General features: G+C 44.6%; 2 protein-coding genes across 2 annotated transcripts in view; one reads left to right on the forward strand and one right to left on the reverse strand.

Moving 5' to 3' along the window:
* The window catches only part of WNT6 (Wnt family member 6), a 216551-nt gene that overhangs the window by 26634 nt on the left and 167803 nt on the right, over window positions 1–22114 (forward strand). The gene's annotated exons all lie outside the window — the stretch shown is intronic.
* Window positions 1149–22114, reverse strand: part of LOC140075908 (sterol 26-hydroxylase, mitochondrial-like) — a 32419-nt gene continuing 11453 nt past the window's right edge. Inside the window, exons 7-9 of the mRNA XM_072122320.1 lie at window positions 12102–12183; window positions 11825–12025; window positions 1149–2407 (exon numbers count right to left, since the gene is read on the reverse strand). Of these exons, the coding sequence (XP_071978421.1) occupies window positions 2285–2407; window positions 11825–12025; window positions 12102–12183 (406 nt within the window). The 3' untranslated portion in view covers window positions 1149–2284. The remainder of the gene's footprint in view (window positions 2408–11824; window positions 12026–12101; window positions 12184–22114) is intronic.

Consider the following 22114-nt stretch of genomic DNA (forward strand, 5'->3'; position numbering starts at 1 on the left):
AGGATGCATTTCTTTTAATGCATATGAGCAGATCTGCACTAACCAGGTCTCACCATTACACAGAGAATGGCGCTGTCTGCTTCCTGTTCTATTCCCTGCCCGTCAACTACTGAGAACCAATCTCATATTGAGGACCTATCCTTAGGACAGGATCAATCAACACTATAATAAATCTACAGTAAATTACTTAAAACTCATTATTATATCCTAAAATATATTCTAGGAAGGAAAAGTCCAAGTGCTTGAAAATTAAAGAAATATCAGAAATAATTCCCTGGTCGTGTAGTGTATCGGCACCAGTGTGTGGCCCCTCGGCTACTGTGGGGCCGATACATTGTATCCTGCCAGAGGCTGAGGTAGAATCTAATCTATAAAATCAAACAGAAATGTCAGTAATACCGCCATACGGTGCTAATATCACACCCCCATACGATGTCAAAGGGGTTGACCCACCACGGACACTTAGGAGACAACTGTCAGATCACTGGGGGTGAGACAATTTCTTGAATGAGACAACTGAATTGTATAATTGATGTAGTAGCCGAACACACTATAGCGGTAGTATGTGGGCACTGTGTGTCCCTGTTATACATTATTAGCACTGTATTTCGGCACATTAAGTCACAGTTCTTGGTCTGCTGTAATCCGGTATTATTTAGGCGCAGGTTTGCAGTATTAAGGCAGTAGTGTCATACAGATGGATTACTACCCCTGGAAGAGACTCCATTAGCAACAGGTCACAAAACTGAGCAAATGACACTACAACTAGTCAAATGGGAGGAGCCTGGAGGCCAGGAAAGGTGGAGCTCTTCCATAGTTCAGACACAATGATAGAGGGTAGATCCGGATGGGCAGCAGACATTTAGCTGTGTTCAGAGCACACAACCGGTGTAATTGCGCATGTTGTCAGTGAATAGGCCCTTTAAAGGGGTTGTCCACTCTCCAAAAAGAATCGATTTTGTTTGTGTAATGAAAAGCTATACAATTTACTTTCTGTATTAATTCTTCATGGTTTTCTAGATCACTGATTGCTGTCATTCAACAGGACCCTTCCTGATCTAACGAGCCGTGCTCCTGTGTGACATCACATGACAGAGGATATAACAAGCCGTGCTCCTGTGTGACATCACATGACAGAGGATATAACAAGCCGTGCACCTGTGTGATATCACATGACATCGTGGTCATGTGAGGTCACACAGGTGCATGGCTGATTTTATCCCCTGTCATGTGATGTCACACAAGTGCACAGCTTGTTATATCCCCGGTCATGTGATGTCACACAGGTACACAGCTTGTTATATCCCCGGTCATGTGATGTCACATAGGTACACGGCTTGTTATATCCCCTGTCATGTGATGTCACACAGGTGCATGGCTTGTTATTTCCCCTGTCATGTGATGTCACACAGGTGCACGGCTCGTTATATCCCCTGTCATGTGAAGTCACACAGGTGCACGGCTTGTTATATCCCCTGTCATGTGATGTCACACAGGTGCACGGCTTGTTATATCCCCTGTCATGTGATGTCACACAGGTGCACGGCTCGTTATATCCCCTGTCATGTGATGTCACACAGGTGCACGGCTCGTTATATCCCCTGTCATGTGATGTCACACAGGTGCACGGCTCGTTATATCCCCTGTTATGTGATGTCACACAGGTGCACGGCTTGTTATATCCCCTGTCATGTGATGTCACACAGGTGCACGGCTTGTTATATCCCCTGTCATGTGATGTCACACAGGTGCACGGCTCGTTATATCCCCTGTCATGTGATGTCACACAGGTGCACGGCTCGTTATATCCCCTGTCATGTGATGTCACACAGGTGCACGGCTCGTTATATCCCCTGTTATGTGATGTCACACAGGTGCACGGCTCGTTATGTCTCCTGTCATGTGATGTCACACAGGTGCATGGCTCGTTATATCCCCTGTCATGTGATGTCACACAGGCGCACGGCTTGTTAGATCAGGTCATCCTGTTGAATGACAGCAAGCAGAGATCTAGAAAACCATGAAGAATTGATACAGAAAGTACATTGTAACATTGTATAACTATTCATCACACAAACCCTATCAATTATTTGATGGATATTGTTAAAAGCGGACAATTATTGCAAAAATTACGGTAAAATATTTGTCATGTGGGAGGAGCTTGGCGAGTCTCTGCCCATAGAGGGCGTCGAGCAGCACAGATTACATGGCAGGATAAGATTCGTGATGGGAGGTGAGCGTTTCTCAGGGCAGTTACAATGTGGCGGTATTCTTTATACCATCCTCAGACAGACTTCCTCTCTATGAAGCGCAGGTTGATCTTCTTGTTCGGTGACAGGACGATGCGCGAGATGGATTTGACATTTTTGACTGTCGGGTCCGGTTTAACCTCAAACATCCGGATAATCTGCAGGAAGAAAAGTCCCTAAAGATCAATTATCCCAAAGATGTAACACATTAATTACGGTATTTTTATAGGAGCCCTATAGCACATTATCATGTATGGGGCTATGATGTGGACTCCATATGGGGCTATTATGTGGACTCTATATGGGGCTATTATGTGGACACTATATGGGGCTATTATGTGGACACTATATGGGGCTATTATGTGGACTCCATATGGGGCTATTATGTGGACTCCATATGGGGCTATTATGTGGACTCCATATGGGGCTATTATGTGGACACTCTATGGGGCTATTATGTAATCACTATATGGGGCTATTATGTGGTCACTATATGGGGCTATTATGTAATCACTATATGGGGCTATTATGTGGACACGATATGGGGCTATTATGTGGACACTATATGGGGCTATTATGTGGACTCTATATGGGGCTATTATGTGGACACTATATGGGGCTATTATGCGGACACTATATGAGGCTATTATGTGGACACTATATGGGGCTATTATGTGGACACTATATGGGGCTATTATGTAATCACTATATGGGGCTATTATGTGGTCACTATATGGGGCTATTATGTAATCACTATATGGGGCTATTATGTGGACACGATATGGGGCTATTATGTGGACACTATATGGGGCTATTATGTGGACACTATATGGGGCTATTATGTGGACACTATATGGGGCTATTATGTGGACACTATATGGGGCTATTATGTAATCACTATATGGGGCTATTATGTGGTCACTATATGGGGCTATTATGTAATCACTATATGGGGCTATTATGTGGACACTACATGAGGCTATTATGTGGACACTATATGGGGCTATGATGTGGACACTATATGGGGCTATTATGTGGACACTACATGAGGCTATTATGTGGACACTACATGAGGCTATGATGTGGACACTATATGGGGCTATGATGTGGACACTATATGGGGCTATTATGTGGACTCTATATGGGCCTATTATGTGGACACTACATGAGGCTATTATGTGGACACTATGGGGCTATTATGTAATCACTATATGGGGCTATTATGTGGACACTATATGGGGCTATTATGTGGACACTATATGGGGCTATTATGTGGACACTATATGGGGCTATGATGTGGACACTATATGGGGCTATGATGTGGACACTATATGGGGCTATGATGTGGACACTATATGGGGCTATGATGTGGACACTATATGGGGCTATTATGTGGACACTATATGGGGCTATGATGTGGACACTATATGGGGCTATGATGTGGACACTATATGGGGCTATGATGTGGACACTATATGGGGCTATTATGTGGACACTATATGGGGCTATTGTGTGGACACTATATGGGGCTATTGTGTGGACACTATATGGGGCTATGATGTGGACACTATATGGGGCTATGATGTGGACACTATATGGGGCTATGATGTGGACACTATATGGGGCTATGATGTGGACACTATATGGGGCTATGATGTGGACACTATATGGGGCTATGATGTGGACACTATATGGGGCTATTGTGTGGACACTATATGGGGCTATTGTGTGGACACTATATGGGGCTATTGTGTGGACACTATATGGGGCTATTATGTAATCACTATATGGGGCTATTATGTGGACACTTTATGGGGCTATGATGTGGACACTATATGGGGCTATTATGTGGACACTATATGGGGCTATTATGTGGACACTATATGGGGCTATTATGTGGACACTATATGGGGCTATTATGTGGACACTATATGGGGCTATTATGTGGACACTATATGGGGCTATTATGTGGACACTATATGGGGCTATTATGTAATCACTATATGGGGCTATTATGTGGACACTATATGGGGCTATGATGTGGACACTATATGGGGCTATTATGTGGACACTATATGGGGCTATTATGTGGACACTATATGGGGCTATTATGTGGTCACTATATGGGGCTATTATGTGGACACTATATGGGGCTATTATGTGGACACGATATGGGGCTATTATGTGGACACTATATGGGGCTATTATGTGGACTCTATATGGGGCTATTATGTGGACACTATATGGGGCTCTTATGCGGACACTATATGAGGCTATTATGTGGACACTATATGAGGCTATTATGTGGACACTATATGGGGCTATTATGTGGACACTATATGAGGCTATTATGTGGACACTATATGAGGCTATTATGTGGACACTACATGAGGCTATGATGTGGACACTATATGGGGCTATGATGTGGACACTATATGGGGCTATTATGTGGACACTATATGAGGCTATTATGTGGACACTACATGAGGCTATTATGTGGACACTATATGGGGCTATGATGTGGACACTATATGGGGCTATTATGTGGACACTACATGAGGCTATGATGTGGACACTATATGGGGCTATCATACCTCCCAACATTTGGGAAAAGGAAAGAGGGACAAAATGGCGGCACGCGTAGCGTGCCGCGGCGATCCCCCTAAGCCACACCCCCAATCACTCCCTGGCCACGCCCCAAATTTTAACCATATTAAAAATAATAAAAATCATAATTTAAAAAAAAAATAAAATTATCCTCATTGGGATTTGAACCCAGAACCTGCAGTGTCCATGTACAATAATAACACAGCGCCTCAACCCACTGAGCTATAACCTCAGTGATTAACAAGTAGAGAATTTTGGTAACTAAGAACTATATACTGCCTTGGTATATAGGGAGGGATCTTCTCAGATTATTGTAATTATTGAGACTATTATTATTATTATTATTATTATTGAGATGATTATTATTATTTTTACCATTATTAATAATCATCTCCATAATAATAAAATTTATAATAATAATAATAATAATAGTCTGAATAATTACAATAATAACCTCTGAGAAGATCCCTCTCTATATATCGGTGCATTAGTCTGTGTCACAGTGTAAATGGCTGATAACATGTCTTACTTACCAGAAATCCTCAGCTCTGTATCACTGGGCTTATAGCTCAGTTAGTTAAGCTCCTGTCTGCAGTGCACAGGGTCCCAGGTTCGAATCTCAGCCTGGCCAAAACTTTATTTAATGGAGACCATATATGGAGAGATGGTGATCTGACCTGATGACGTGGTCCCTGCTCTCCGGCTGAGCCGACACTTCTCTGAAAAGGATTCCCTCCCAATGTCTGCTCTGGGGAACCCTAGGAGATGCAGTGACCATATATGGACAGATACTGATCTGACCTGATGACATGGTCCCTGCTCTCTCAGCTAAGCCGACACTTCTCTGAAAAGGATTCCCTCCCGATGTCTGCTCTGGGGAACCCTAGGAGATGCAGTGACCATATATGGACAGATCTGAAGCTGATGACGTGGTCCCTGCTCTGCGCTAAGCCCGACACTTCTCTGAAAAGGATTCCCTCCCGATGTCTGTAGAAGCCATTCTGTACTGTGAGTTCAGACTTTCAAAGTATTTACTATGCGGACACAGCGCCGGGACAAAGCGGGACCTGGGGGGAAAATTCGTGACAATATCATAGCTGCCCGGGACGCGGGGCAGGGGTACGAAAAGCGGGAAAGTCCCGGCAAAATCGGGACGGTTGGGAGCTATGGGCTATGATGTGGACACTATATGGGGCTATTATGTAATCACTATATGGGGCTATTATGTAATCACTATATGGGGCTATTATGTGGACTCTATATGGGGCTATTATGTGGACACTATATGGGGCTATTATGTGGACACTATGGGGCTATTATGTAATCACTATATGGGGCTATTATGTAATCACTATATGGGGCTATTATGTGGACTCTATATGGGGCTATTATGTGGACACTATATGGGGCTATTATGTGGACACTATATGGGGCTATGATGTGGACACTATATGGGGCTATTATGTGGACTCTATATGGGCCTATTATGTGGACACTACATGAGGCTATTATGTGGACACTATGGGGCTATTATGTAATCACTATATGGGGCTATTATGTAATCACTATATGGGGCTATTATGTGGTCACTATATGGGGCTATTATGTGGACACTATATGGGGCTATGATGTGGACACTATATGGGGCTATGATGTGGACACTATATGGGGCTATTATGTGGACACTATATGGGGCTATTATGTAATCACTATATGGGGCTATTATGTAATCACTATATGGGGCTATTATGTAATCACTATATGGGGCTATTATGTGGACTCTATATGGGGCTATTATGTGGACACTATATGGGGCTATTATGTGGACACTATGGGGCTATTATGTAATCACTATATGGGGCTATTATGTAATCACTATATGGGGCTATTATGTGGACTCTATATGGGGCTATTATGTGGACACTATATGGGGCTATTATGTGGACACTATATGGGGCTATGATGTGGACACTATATGGGGCTATTATGTGGACTCTATATGGGCCTATTATGTGGACACTACATGAGGCTATTATGTGGACACTATGGGGCTATTATGTAATCACTATATGGGGCTATTATGTAATCACTATATGGGGCTATTATGTGGTCACTATATGGGGCTATTATGTAATCACTATATGGGGCTATTATGTGGACACGATATGGGGCTATTATGTGGACACTATATGGGGCTATTATGTGGACTCTATATGGGGCTATTATGTGGACACTATATGGGGCTATTATGCGGACACTATATGAGGCTATTATGTGGACACTATATGGGGCTATTATGTGGACACTATATGGGGCTATTATGTAATCACTATATGGGGCTATTATGTGGTCACTATATGGGGCTATTATGTAATCACTATATGGGGCTATTATGTGGACACGATATGGGGCTATTATGTGGACACTATATGGGGCTATTATGTGGACTCTATATGGGGCTATTATGTGGACACTATATGGGGCTCTTATGCGGACACTATATGAGGCTATTATGTGGACACTATATGAGGCTATTATGTGGACACTACATGAGGCTATTATGTGGACACTATATGGGGCTATGATGTGGACACTATATGGGGCTATTATGTGGACACTACATGAGGCTATGATGTGGACACTATATGGGGCTATGATGTGGACACTATATGGGGCTATTATGTGGACTCTATATGGGCCTATTATGTGGACACTACATGAGGCTATTATGTGGACACTATGGGGCTATTATGTAATCACTATATGGGGCTATTATGTGGACACTATATGGGGCTATTATGTGGACACTATATGGGGCTATTATGTGGACACTATATGGGGCTATTATGTGGACACTATATGGGGCTATTATGTGGACACTATATGGGGCTATTATGTGGACACTATATGGGGCTATGATGTGGACACTATATGGGGCTATGATGTGGACACTATATGGGGCTATGATGTGGACACTATATGGGGCTATGATGTGGACACTATATGGGGCTATTATGTGGACACTATATGGGGCTATTGTGTGGACACTATATGGGGCTATTGTGTGGACACTATATGGGGCTATTGTGTGGACACTATATGGGGCTATTATGTGGACACTATATGGGGCTATTATGTGGACACTATATGGGGCTATTATGTGGACACTATATGGGGCTATTATGTAATCACTATATGGGGCTATTATGTGGTCACTATATGGGGCTATTATGTAATCACTATATGGGGCTATTATGTGGACACGATATGGGGCTATTATGTGGACACTATATGGGGCTATTATGTGGACACTATATGGGGCTATTATGTGGACTCTATATGGGGCTATTATGTGGACACTATATGGGGCTCTTATGCGGACACTATATGAGGCTATTATGTGGACACTATATGAGGCTATTATGTGGACACTACATGAGGCTATTATGTGGACACTATATGGGGCTATGATGTGGACACTATATGGGGCTATTATGTGGACACTACATGAGGCTATGATGTGGACACTATATGGGGCTATGATGTGGACACTATATGGGGCTATTATGTGGACTCTATATGGGCCTATTATGTGGACACTACATGAGGCTATTATGTGGACACTATGGGGCTATTATGTAATCACTATATGGGGCTATTATGTGGACACTATATGGGGCTATTATGTGGACACTATATGGGGCTATTATGTGGACACTATATGGGGCTATGATGTGGACACTATATGGGGCTATTATGTGGACACTATATGGGGCTATTATGTGGACACTATATGGGGCTATTATGTGGACACTATATGGGGCTATGATGTGGACACTATATGGGGCTATGATGTGGACACTATATGGGGCTATGATGTGGACACTATATGGGGCTATGATGTGGACACTATATGGGGCTATTATGTGGACACTATATGGGGCTATTGTGTGGACACTATATGGGGCTATTGTGTGGACACTATATGGGGCTATTGTGTGGACACTATATGGGGCTATTATGTGGACACTATATGGGGCTATGATGTGGACACTATATGGGGCTATGATGTGGACACTATATGGGGCTATTATGTGGACACTATATGGGGCTATTGTGTGGACACTATATGGGGCTATTGTGTGGACACTATATGGGGCTATTGTGTGGACACTATATGGGGCTATTATGTAATCACTATATGGGGCTATTATGTGGACACTTTATGGGGCTATGATGTGGACACTATATGGGGCTATTATGTGGACACTATATGGGGCTATTATGTGGACACTATATGGGGCTATTATGTGGACACTATATGGGGCTATTATGTAATCACTATATGGGGCTATTATGTGGACACTATATGGGGCTATTATGTGGACACTATATGGGGCTATTATGTAATCACTATATGGGGCTATTATGTGGACACTATATGGGGCTATTATGTAATCACTATATGGGGCTATTATGTGGACACTATATGGGGCTATTATGTGGACACTATATGGGGCTATTATGTAATCACTATATGGGGCTATTATTTGTGCACTGCATAGCTGTATGATATGTGTACTGTATGACCTGAGCAGGCACCAGCACCCGGCAAGTGCTGGGGCCCAATGGTGCTAAGGGGCCCACTCTGCAACGCTGCATTGTTGCTTTTGGATTGGCACTGTAGCTACTGAGGGGTAGTGTAGGGGCTCTGTGACTGCTGGGAGGGCACTGTGGCTATTCTGGGGGGGGGGGGGGGGGCAATGTGACTATATTGGCTACTGTGGGGCACTGAAACTATATTAGCTACAGTGGTTCTGGTTATTTATGTAGTGAGCTTCGTTCCTTTGCTGTTTCTTTGTAGTAGGCTTGGTTCTGTTAGCATATCTATGTGGTAGGATTGGTTCTGGCCCTGTATCTATATAGTAAGCTTTAATCTGGTCCTGTATGTATGTAGTAATCTTGGTTCTGGTAATGTATCTACATAGTAATCTTTGTTCCGATGCTCTATCTATGCAGTAATCTTGGTTTTGGTAATATACATGTCATATATATGTAATATGCTTAGTTATGGTATAGTTCTTATATAACAAGGATTGTTACTGTACTTTTATGCACCTAGCATCAGATCATGTAAATATATACTAAACTGGTGTGGGAAGGCCCAAAATTTGATAAGATTTCCAGAAAGAGGGTGAGCAAAGTCCCCCGGCACACTTTTATGCATTACACCCCTCTCCCAGTACCCTCTACCTATAGTCTGCCCTCTTCATGTAGCCCACGCAACACGGAAGAGGGAGATTTGCCCGAACCCAATTAAAGGGGCCACGTAACATTTCCACCTTTATCTGGGGCTGTTTTCTGAGAAGTGTTTGGCGCTCTTGTATGGCCCCTCTATAGAGCAGCACTGGGCTTTCATCAGAGCAATGTTAATTGCCATTATTGGGGTACATTATTGTAGTATCATTTGAATACTATATAGGTGTATTATTTTTGACACCATAAACAGTAGTTGTATTATTTAAGCTCAATAAAGTTGTATTGTTCGGGCACTGTTTAGTTGTATTATTTAGACAGCATATACAGTAGTTTTATTATTTGAGTACAATATAATGTATTAGAATGATCTGGGCACCATAAAGTTGCATTATTTAGCGCCCTATACAGTATAGCGGTTGTATTTTTTTGCATTATATAGTTTATAGTTAGTAGTTGTATTATTTGGGCACTATATAGTTTCTATTATTATATACATTAATAGTATTATCTAGACACTATATAGTTGTATTATTTAGGCACTATATAGTAGTAGTATTACCTAGACACTATATAGTTGTATTTTATGGGCACTACATAGTAGTAGTATTATCTAGACACTATATAGTTGTATTATTTGGGCACTATAGAGTTGTATTATATGAATACTATATAGTAGTAGTATTATCTAGACACTATATAGCGGTATTATTTGGGCACTATATACTAGTAGTATTATCTAGACACTATATAGTTGTATTATATGAGCACTATATACTAGTAGTATTATCTAGACACTATATAGTTGTATTATATGAGCACTATATACTAGTAGTATTATCTAGATACTATATAGTTGTATTATATGAGCACTATATACTAGTAGTATTATCTAGACACTATATAGCGGTATTATTTGGGCACTATATAGTAGTAGTATTATCTAGACACTATATAGCTGTATTATTTGGGCACTATATAGTAGTAGTATTATCTAGACACTATATAGCGGTATTATTTGGGCACTATATAGTAGTAGTATTATCTAGACACTATATAGCTGTATTATTTGGGCACTATATAGTAGTAGTATTATCTAGACACTATATAGCGGTATTATTTGGGCACTATATAGTAGTAGTATTATCTAGACACTATATAGCGGTATTATTTGGGCACTATATAGTAGTAGTATTATCTAGACACTATATAGCGGTATTATTTGGGCACTATAGAGTTGTAGTATTATCTAGACACTATATAGTTGTATTATATGAGCATGAGGAACTGTATTGCGGGGTCACAGCATTAGAAAGGTTGAGAACCACTGATCTAGACACTATATAGCGGTATTACCGTATTTGGGCACTATATAGTAGTAGTATTATCTAGACACTATATAATTGTATTATGTGAATGTTATCAGGTCAGTGATTTTCCACACTCTGGTATAACCCTGTGCACATGACATGATACTAATCTTTAGGCCCATGGTTATATTACGCGGCACTGTATGGTGGTATTATTTGGGATCAGTTGTTCGGTCACACGATGTCTGATTAGGGGTGGAGCTGAATTGCCGCCTGTTTCCAGGGACACACATCAGAATTGTATAGGCAGCTTTGGGTGTGAATAAAATACATTGTTATATGGAAGGTCAAAGTCCGAGCCAATACAGTAAATAGGTAAAATCCCCCCATGTAGAGTCTTACCCTAGACAGCGCCAGGTGCATCTCCAGTTCTGCGATCCGCTTCCCCACGCAGGCCCGCAACCCGTATCCGAAGGGAATGGCACTGAAGGGGTGGTGGGTCATGACCTGGCCGCGCAGCCACCGCTGGGGAGAGAACTTTTCAGGGTCTTTAAAGTTGGCTTCATCTCTGGCGATGGCGTAATGGTTCAGTACAAAGAGGGTCTGCAGAGAGGGACGGAAACATACGACTGTAACTGTGCACAGACATGGGGAAGCACATGGAAGCCAAAGAACTTACATTTTTGGGGAATTTGTAATCTCCTATTACCACTTCATTCTCAGTGATATATCTGGCATTGGTCGGAACCACGGGATAAAGTCTATGGATAGGAAAGAGGAACAGAGATTCAGTTTATTTACCCCTTTTCTGTTAGCAGACCCTCTGATCTGTATCGGGGGACAGTCAGACCCCAAGACGCCTTTAAATAATACAGGCAATTTATAGAGAGGTATCAGAGGCAGCAACATAGTGAGCCGTGAGCCGTCGTGTCATTATAGAGGTAACTACATGCCTCTGTATAGCAAGAAATATACCTCCTAATACCAGTGCTTTGTGCCTGTAACGGGGAAGGATGTTATTAAGGCAAAGAAAATTATTGTTCTAATAAAAGGGCAGATTTACTTAGCCGGTCCCGCTGCGATCCCGCTGTGCGTTGTCCAACGAGGATTTGGGTCCGGCGCGATCAGGGGTGTACCAAGCCTGTCTGCTGCCTGAGGCGAGCCCCCCCCCCCCGCCCATATATGTAATATTTCAGGGAGTTTCAGGACCAGATCCATAATATTGGTTTGGTGTGAAAATAAAGCAATGCAAAATGCATACAGCGTACCGCCATGTAGTTTAAAACGCATACAGCCTACCGCCATGTAGTATAAAATGCATACAGCCTACCGCCATGTAGTATAAAATGAATACAGCTTGCCACCATGTAGTATAAACTGCATACAGCATATTGCGATGTGGTATAAAATGTATACGGTGTGCCGCCATGTAGTATTAAATGCATACAGCATGCCGCCATGTAGTATAAAATGCATGCAGCATACTGCCATGTAGTATTAAAGGCATACAGCATACTGCCATGTAGTATTAAATGCATACAGCATACTGCCATGTAGTATTAAATGCATACAGCGTACCACCATGTAGTATTAAATGCATACAGCGTACCACCATGTAGTATAAAATACATACAGCGTCCCCCCATGTAGTATAAAATGCATACAGCATACCGCCATGTAGTATAAAATACATACAGCGTCCCCCCATGTAGAATAAAATACATACAGCGTCCCCCCATGTAGAATAAAATACATACAGCGTCCCCCCATGTAGTATAAAATACATACAGCGTCTCCCCATGTAGTATAAAATACATACAGCATATCGCCATGTAGTATAAAATGCATACAGCGTCCCGCCATGCAGTATAAAATACATACAGCGTCCCCCCATGTAGAATAAAATACATACAGCGTCCCCCATGTAGTATAAAATACATACAGCATATCGCCATGTAGTATAAAATGCATACAGCTTCCCCCCCATGTAGTATAAAATGCATACAGCATATCGCCATGTAGTATAAAATGCATACAGCGTCCCGCCATGTAGTATAAAATACATACAGCATATCGCCATGTAGTATAAAATGCATACAGCTTCCCCCCCATGTAGTATAAAATGCATACAGCATATCGCCATGTAGTATAAAATGCATACAGCGTCCCGCCATGTAGTATAAAATGCATACAGAGTGCCGCCATGCAGTATAAAATACATACAGCGTCCCCCCATGTAGAATAAAATACATACAGCGTCCCCCATGTAGTATAAAATACATACAGCATATCGCCATGTAGTATAAAATGCATACAGCTTCCCCCCCATGTAGTAAAAAATATATACAGCGTCCCCCATGTAGTATAAAATACATACAGCATATCGCCATGTAGTATAAAATGCATACAGAATATCGCCATGTAGTATATAATGCATACAGCATATCGCCATGTAGTATAAAATGCATGTAGTGTACCGCCATGTAGAATAAAACGCATACAGCGCACCACCATGTAGTATAAAATGCATATGGAATACATATATACACATATAAACACATACACATCACAAACATATACACATTACATACACACATCACATACATGTGCACATACACATACATACACACATCACATACATATATATGTGTATATATATATATATATATATATATTGTAGGACAGCGGCTGGAAAGGTAATAGATGGTGTATATATTCCTTTCAGGTTACTTCCATACCTGGGGTAAAGGGTTAATGCTCTGACCAGAGACTGCACAGCCCTAATTACCAGGTGCAGCTGGGAGAAGGGGTTTTATCCCAGAGCTGCATCCTGGGCTGGAGCTCTGTGTGAGAGACATTGCTCTGGAAGGCTTGCCAGCCGTGTGTCACTAGCCGCTGTGAGTACGCTGTTTTGCTAGAGAGGGACTTACCGATGTGCAGGTAGCGCTCAGACGAGCCCGTTTTTTGTTTCCCCGCTTTGTTTTATGTTACTTGCCTGTAAAGCTGCATTGTTTTGGCTGCCAATAAAAGCCGCAAGGAAACCGCATTTCTGCTGTCAAGCCTGTCTGTGTCTCTGGACTTTGTCACATTAAAACTGACCCCGCTACATCTTGGTGGAGGATGCGGGCAGTTTCTTAAAGAGACAGTACTCTTAAAGGGACGGTTGCAACAGACAAAGGCCTGACTAAACATGGAGGAGCTTATAAAGCAGCTGGTGCAGTCCAACATCAACCTCCAACAAGCAAACGCTCTGCAGTGACAAGTGCATGAGGAAGCGGTAAAGATGCACCAGACATCGGTGAGAGAGCAACAGCAGCTGAACCAGTCCCTCCAGCAGCAGTTACAAGTCTTGGCTGAGAGACAAGTGACAGCTCCAGCATTGCAGTCTATGCCACGCCATTTGGTGCAAAAGACGCTAAGAAAGATGACTCCGGAAGATGACATTGAGGCGTATCTGGGTACCTTTGAAAGGATTGCCGAGAGAGAGAGTCTACCCCAGGACCAGTGGGCGGATGTGTTGGCCCCATTTTTGTCAGGAGAACCCCAAAAAGCCTACTTTGACCTGCGAGTGCAGGATGCAAAAGTTTATGCAAAGCTGAAAGGGGAAATCCTGGCTAGGCTAGGGGTTACCTTGGCTGTCCGAGCCCAGCGTGTCTACAACTGGGAATATGATCCTGACAAGCCTGTACGGTCTCAGATGTATGACCTCTACAATCTCACCAACAAGTGGTTGCAGCCGGAAGCCCTCTCCACAGACCAGATTGTGGACCGTGTGGTCTCTGATCGTTTCATCCGCGCCCTACCAGTGAGGATGCAGCGCGGCCTTGGATATACGAATCCTAAAAGCATTGATGATTTGGTTTCTGCAGTTGAGAGGTTCACCGCTACAGAAGAGTACCTGCAGGATGTGCGTAACCCTGGGAACAAAAGAAAAACATCCAGTGGTAAGACTGTTCCTATTGTTAAAGGGATGAGACTGTCTGTTAAAGAGGGTGGTGTCCCCTCAGAGGGCCAAGCCAAAAGACTATCAAATCCCCGAAGGGACACGGTGCCTGGTGCTCGGGCACAGATAGTTTGCTGGCGTTGCGGTGGTTTAGGACATGTTGCTGCAAGTTGTCCAGAACTAACTGAACCCATGGACTGTGATTTGGGCAGGCGCAGGTCTTATTTTGCAAGGCCCTCATATGCTGCCCAAAAAGACATTGTAAGTGAGCGGCAAGTGTGCCCAGTCAAGATTGGAGGGCGTCATGTGATGGCCCTGCTGGACTCGGGAAGTCTAGTGACTTTGTTGCATGCCAGCCTGGTCGACCCTGACCGAGTTCAGACCCACTGGATGGGGGTGGTGTGTATACATGGTGATTCAAAAGACTATCCCACAGCCTTGGTGAAACTGGAGACTCCATGTGGGTCAGTGAGGCATGAAGTGGGCGTGGTTAAAGACTTGATGCACCAAGTCATACTGGGGTGTGATTTTCCTCTGTTTTGGAACCTGTGGGAAAATAAGCAAGCTAAGGTGTGTAGGTCAAATCAAAATGTGAAAAATCTGTGTAAACTTTCAAACACGGTGACAGAAGCATCAAGGGAAATGGAGAACTTTCCTTTAGAGGTCCTCGCTGGAGACTCAGAGGAAACTTCGCCTGAGACTGAGTTCTCTGCCCTACAAATTGCAAAGGGAAACTTTGGTACAGAACAGTTGAGGGACCCCAACCTAGCTAATGCCTGGAAGAATGTAAAGGTGATCAATGGTGTTTCCCAAGAACCAGGTAGAGAGTTGGTGTATCCACATTTTATGGTAAATAATGATTTGCTGTATAGAGTCAAGAAAACCGACTCTGAGGTTGTGGAGCAACTTGTGGTACCACAGTCCCACATACGCTTGGTATTGGAGCTGGGCCATTCACATGTACTGGGTGGGCACCTGGGGACAGAAAAGACCAGGGAACGTATAGAGCGGAGGTTCTTTTGGCCCGGTATCTATAAGGCAATAGAGGACTTCTGCCAGTCTTGCCCAGAGTGTCAAATACACACCCCTAGACCACACTTCCGTAGTCCGCTGATCCCACTACCCATAATTGAAATACCCTTTGAGCGCATAGCTATGGATTTGGTTGGGCCCCTTCCTAAGTCTGCCAGGGGGCACCAGCATATTTTGGTCGTACTTGACTATGCCACACGTTATCCTGAGGCCATCCCTCTCAGAAACACCTCTTCAAAAGCAATAGCAAGGGAACTATTCCAAATGTTCACTCGAACGTCGATCTCTAAAGAGATACTAACCGACCAAGGGACACCGTTTATGTCAAAAGTCACCAAAGAGCTGTGTCATCTCCTAAATATTGCCCAATTACGTACGTCTGTATATCACCCACAGACGGACGGTCTGGTTGAAAGGTTTAATAGAACCTTAAAGGGGATGCTCCGGAAGGTAATTGACGAAGATGGGAAAAACTGGGACCGCCTTTTGCCCTACTTGATGTTCTCTATAAGGGAGGTGCCACAGGCATCCACAGGGTTTTCCCCGTTTGAATTGTTATACGGTAGACACCCCAGGGGGCTATTGGATATAGCCAAGGATACCTGGGAACAGGAACGCACACCACACCGTAGCCTTATTGAACATGTGAGTGAAATGCAGGAAAGGATGGCCGCCATAATGCCCATTGTGAAAGAGCACATGTTGCAGGCTCAAGAAGCTCAAGCTAGGGTGTACAATAAGTCTGCAAAAGTCAGGTCCTTTCAACCCGGTGACCGTGTGTTAGTGCTTGTGCCGATAGTTGAAAGCAAATTTTTGGCAAAGTGGCAAGGCCCCTATGAGATTCGGGAAAAACTAAGTGAGGTAAACTATAGGGTGCATCAACCAGGGAAAAGAAAGCCACTCCAAATTTACCATGTGAACTTGCTTAAGCCTTGGAAAGACAGAGAGGTGCTGACTGCTGGAAGTTGGCCTAGAGATTCACCTAGTCATGAACTACCAGCAGTCCACATATCAGAAGCCTTGTCTGCAGTACAGGTACAGGAGGTCAAGGAGTTCCTACAGAGAAATAGAGAGACTTTTTCTGACCTGCCAATGTCATACAGCATGACATAGTGACAGAGCCAGGCCAAAAGGTACGGTTGAGACCTTATAGGGTACCACAGGCTCAAAGACAGACTATTTCAGAGGAGGTGGGAAAAATGTTGTCTCTGGGGGTTATAGAGAAGTCCAAAAGTGGTTGGTCAAGCCCCATAGTTCTGATTCCCAAACCTGATGGCAGTCTTAGGTTCTGCAATGACTTTAGAAAGTTAAATGAAGTTTCAAAATTTGACGCCTACCCTATGCCACGAGTAGACGAACTAATTGAAAGATTAGGCCCGGCAAGATATATTACTACTTTGGATCTGACCAAAGGCTATTGGCAAGTGCCACTTACTGAAGCGTCGAAGGAGAAAACAGCATTTTCCACGCCTGATGGTCATTTCCAATATGTAGTTCTCCCCTTTGGCCTGCATGGTGCACCGGCTACATTTCAAAGACTGATGGACCTTATTTTACAGCCTCACAAGGAGTATGCGTCTGTATATTTGGACGATGTGGTTATTTTTAGCCCAGACTGGGAGTCGCATTTAAAAAAGGTCCAAAGGGTGTTAAACTCAATTCGAGAGGCGGGCTTGACAGCTAACCCAAAAAAATGTGCCATAGCCCTGGAGGAAGCCAGATATTTGGGATATACCATTGGGCGAGGTGTCATTAAGCCCCAAATGGATAAGGTTGAGGCTATAAGAAATTGGCCTAAACCTGTTTCAAAAAAGCAGGTAAAGGCTTTTTTAGGACTAGCCGGGTATTATAGAAGGTTTGTGCCAAACTTTGCCACAATTGCAGCACCCCTCACAGACCTTACCAAAGGGTCAAAATCTGCTATGGTTAAGTGGGATGAGAAAGTAGACAAAGCGTTCCAACAGTTAAAGGAGATGTTGTGCAAAAGGCCAGTGTTGATAGCCCCAAATTTCAGAGAAGAATTTGTGGTCCAGGCAGATGCCTCTAATGTCGGCTTGGGAGCTGTCCTCTCACAGATAGTCAATGGAGAAGAACATCCTGTTGTTTATCTGAGTAGGAAATTGTCTTCTGCAGAAAAGAATGATACCATCATAGAGAGGGAATGTCTTGCACTTAAGTGGGCCATTGAGTCCCTAAGATATTACCTGCTAGGGAGACAGTTCAGGTTGGTGACGGATCATTCTCCCTTAAAATGGATGGCTCAGAATAAAGGGAAAAATGCCAGGGTAACCAGGTGGTTTTTAGCCTTGCAGGACTATAAGTTCTATGTGGAACACCGCCCAGGGTCTAAGCTAAGGTAATGCTGATGCCTTGTCCCGTGTCCACTCTCTAGGGGCACAAAGTGCTCCTCCCCACAGGTCTGAGCAGAGGGGGAGGGTATGTAGGACAGCGGCTGGAAAGGTAATAGATGGTGTATATACTGTATATACTCGAGTATAAGCCGACCCGAGTATAAGCCGAGACCCCTAATTTTACCACAAAAAAATGGGAAAACCTATTGACTCGAGTATAAGCCGAGGGTGTAGTATACAGCCAGCTAGCCCCCTGTAGTATACAGCCTGTCCCAAGTAGTATACAATCAGCCTGCCCCCATGAAGTATACAGCCTGCCCCCATGAAGTATACAGCCTGCCCCCATGAAGTATACAGCCTGCCCCCATGAAGTATACAGCCTGCCCCAATGAAGTATACAGCCTGCCCCAATGAAGTATACAGCCTGCCCCCATGAAGTATACAGCCTGCCCCCATGAAGTATACAGCCTGCCCCCATGAAGTATACAGCCTGCCCCAATGAAGTATACAGCCTGCCCCAATGAAGTATACAGCCTGCCCCCATGAAGTATACAGCCTGCCCCAATGAAGTATACAGCCTGCCCCAATGAAGTATACAGCCTGCCCCCATGAAGTATACAGCCTGCCCCAATGAAGTATACAGCCTGCCCCAATGAAGTATACAGCCTGCCCCCATGAAGTATACAGCCTGCCCCAATGAAGTATACAGCCTGCCCCCATGAAGTATACAGCCTGCCCCCATGAAGTATACAGCCTGCCCCCATGAAGTATACAGCCTGCCCCCAAAAAGTATACAGCCTGCCCTCAGTATAATAAAAAAATAAACTTAATACTCACCCTCCGACGATACTCACCTTTGAATTGAAGTGGCGGCTCCCGGTCCTCGGCGGCGGCTCCTGGTCCTGGGCGGCGGCTCCCGGTCCTCGGCGGCAGCTCCCGATCCATTGTGGCGGCTTCTCTCTTCGATCTTCACGTGCCGGCAGTCACGTCCATGCAACTTGCCGGCGGGCGCACAGTGCGATGCGGCGGTGTCGCCGCTGATGACGTCATCAGCGGCGACACCGCTACATCATATTGTGCGCCCGCCGGCAAGTCGCATAGACGCGACTGCCGGCACGTGAAGATCGAAGAGAGAAGCCGCCACAGAGGATTGGGAGCCGCCGCCGAGGACCGGGAGCCGGAGGGTGAGTATTAATTTTTTTTTTTTATTAACTCGTGTATAAGCCGAGATTAGGTTTTTCAGCACATTTTTTGTGCTGAAAAACTCGGCTTATACACGAGTATATACGGTATTCCTTTCAGGTTACTTCCATACCTGGGGTAAAGGGTTAATGCACTGACCAGAGACTGCACAGCCCTAATTACCAGGTGCAGCTGGGAGAAGGGGTTTTATCCCAGAGCTGCATCCTGGGCTGGAGCTCTGTGTGAGAGACATTGCTCTGGAAGGCTTGCCAGCCGTGTGTCACTAGCCGCTGTGAGTACGCTGTTTTGCTAGAGAGGGACTTACCGATGTGCAGGTAGCGCTCAGACGAGCCCGTTTTTTGTTTCCCCGCTTTGTTTTATTTTACTTTCCTGTAAAGCTGCATTGTTTTGGCTGCCAATAAAAGCCGCAAGGAAACCGCATTTCTGCTGTCAAGCCTGTCTGTGTCTCTGGACTTTGTCACATTAAAACTGACCCCGCTACAATATATATATATATATATATATATATACACACATCACATACATATACACAGATATATACACATTACATACACACTCAAATACATATACACAGATAAACTTACTTTATTTTCTTTTATTCTCCAGGAAGGTTCTCCAGGAACCAGGGGGGGGGGGGGGGAGCGGAGTGGAGTGGAGGGGGGGGAGCGGAGTGGAGTGGAGGGGGGGGGGCGGAGTGGAGTGGAGGGGGGGGAGCGGAGTGGAGGAGAGGGGGGGCGGAGCGAAGGAGGGGGGGAACGGAGCATAGCGGAGGAAGTGGAGGGAGCGGAAATTAACAGGACAATTAACTCCGAGCGGAGTACAGCGGAGCAGACAGCTGCTCAGGAAGATGTGGCGGCCAGCAGGTAAAAGGATGTGCCGGCTGGCAGGAAAGAGGATGTGCCAGTGTGTGGCAGCACGGTCCAGTGGGCGGCAGCACGGGTGGGGGTTCCAGCGGCAGCATAGGCAGACTGGCAGCATGGACGGGCGGGCGCACAATGCCGCCCCCTCGTCCAGCAGGTGGCGTGCCGCCTGAGGCGAGATTCTCAACTCGCCTCATGGCAGGTGCGCCCCTGGGTGCGATTCACTAACATTGTCCGAGTTCTTGCATGTGTCGCTACTGCGCCAAAGGTCCGCCGGAGTTCACCTTCTTCCTGGTGCTAGTGCTTGATCTTGCGACACAAATCGTTTTTTAAATTGCGCGGTTTGTCCAAATCCGTCGGGTGCGCCACCATACGATCGCGTGCGCCAAAACCCCGGGGCAATTCGGTGCAAAGCGGTAATATTCGCAAAACCCGACGAAAGTGCTGCGTTCTGACCCTTAGTAAATAAGCCCTATTATGTTTCTGCCTCTAACACCCAGGGTCCAGAGTTTAAAGGGGTTATCCGGGTTTTAAAAATTTCTTATGGCCGGGCTGGGGAGGGATATTTAAACATAATAAACATGTACTTACCTCCTCCGGCGGCGCCGATGTCCCGCGCCGCGGTCCCTACGATCCATGCCCCTGTTTGTTTACAAGGGCACGGAAGCCGCGCACAAGGAGCTTCCGGTCCGGATGTGGCCGGCTCCTCCTATCCGTCCCTATCTCTTAGCGTTGTAAGCGCTGAGAGATGGTGTCGGATAGGAGCTTCCAGCCGTCCGGAAGCTCCCTGTGCGCCCCTGTAATGAAACCGGCGCACAGAGAAGACCGGCCGCGGGGCGGGACATCGGCGGCGCCGGACGAGGTAAGTAGATGTTTGTTATGTTTAACTAGCCCACCCCAGCCCGGGCCTCAGTTATTTTTAAAACCCAGATAACCCCTTTAAATGTTTGCATATCTAATATCTGTCGGCATGTCAGGAGCAGTGTGAGTGCTGACAGGAGACTGTGCCTAGGGGGAGCAGAGTGAAGCTTCCCGTCAACAAAGAAAAGGCTGAAAAACTGTCAAATTTTTGTTACATTATATGAAGTGTATGTCATAAAAGGAAACCTACCATTTGATTCTATGCATTGTGAACCAAACATACCCTGAGATTGCTGTAGCTACACTGATGCAGGAACATATCTTGTGTAATCCCTGTGCTGAGTGGTTTTGCTGAAAAAATAATTATATAATTATGATAATGAGGCTCTGTCACTCCTGTGGCTGCCCCGGCGCTTCTCCTCTTACCCTAATTATGCAGAGA

Source organism: Engystomops pustulosus, chromosome 8 (genome assembly GCF_040894005.1).
Source record: "Engystomops pustulosus chromosome 8, aEngPut4.maternal, whole genome shotgun sequence".
Taxonomy (NCBI): Eukaryota; Metazoa; Chordata; class Amphibia; order Anura; family Leptodactylidae; genus Engystomops; species Engystomops pustulosus.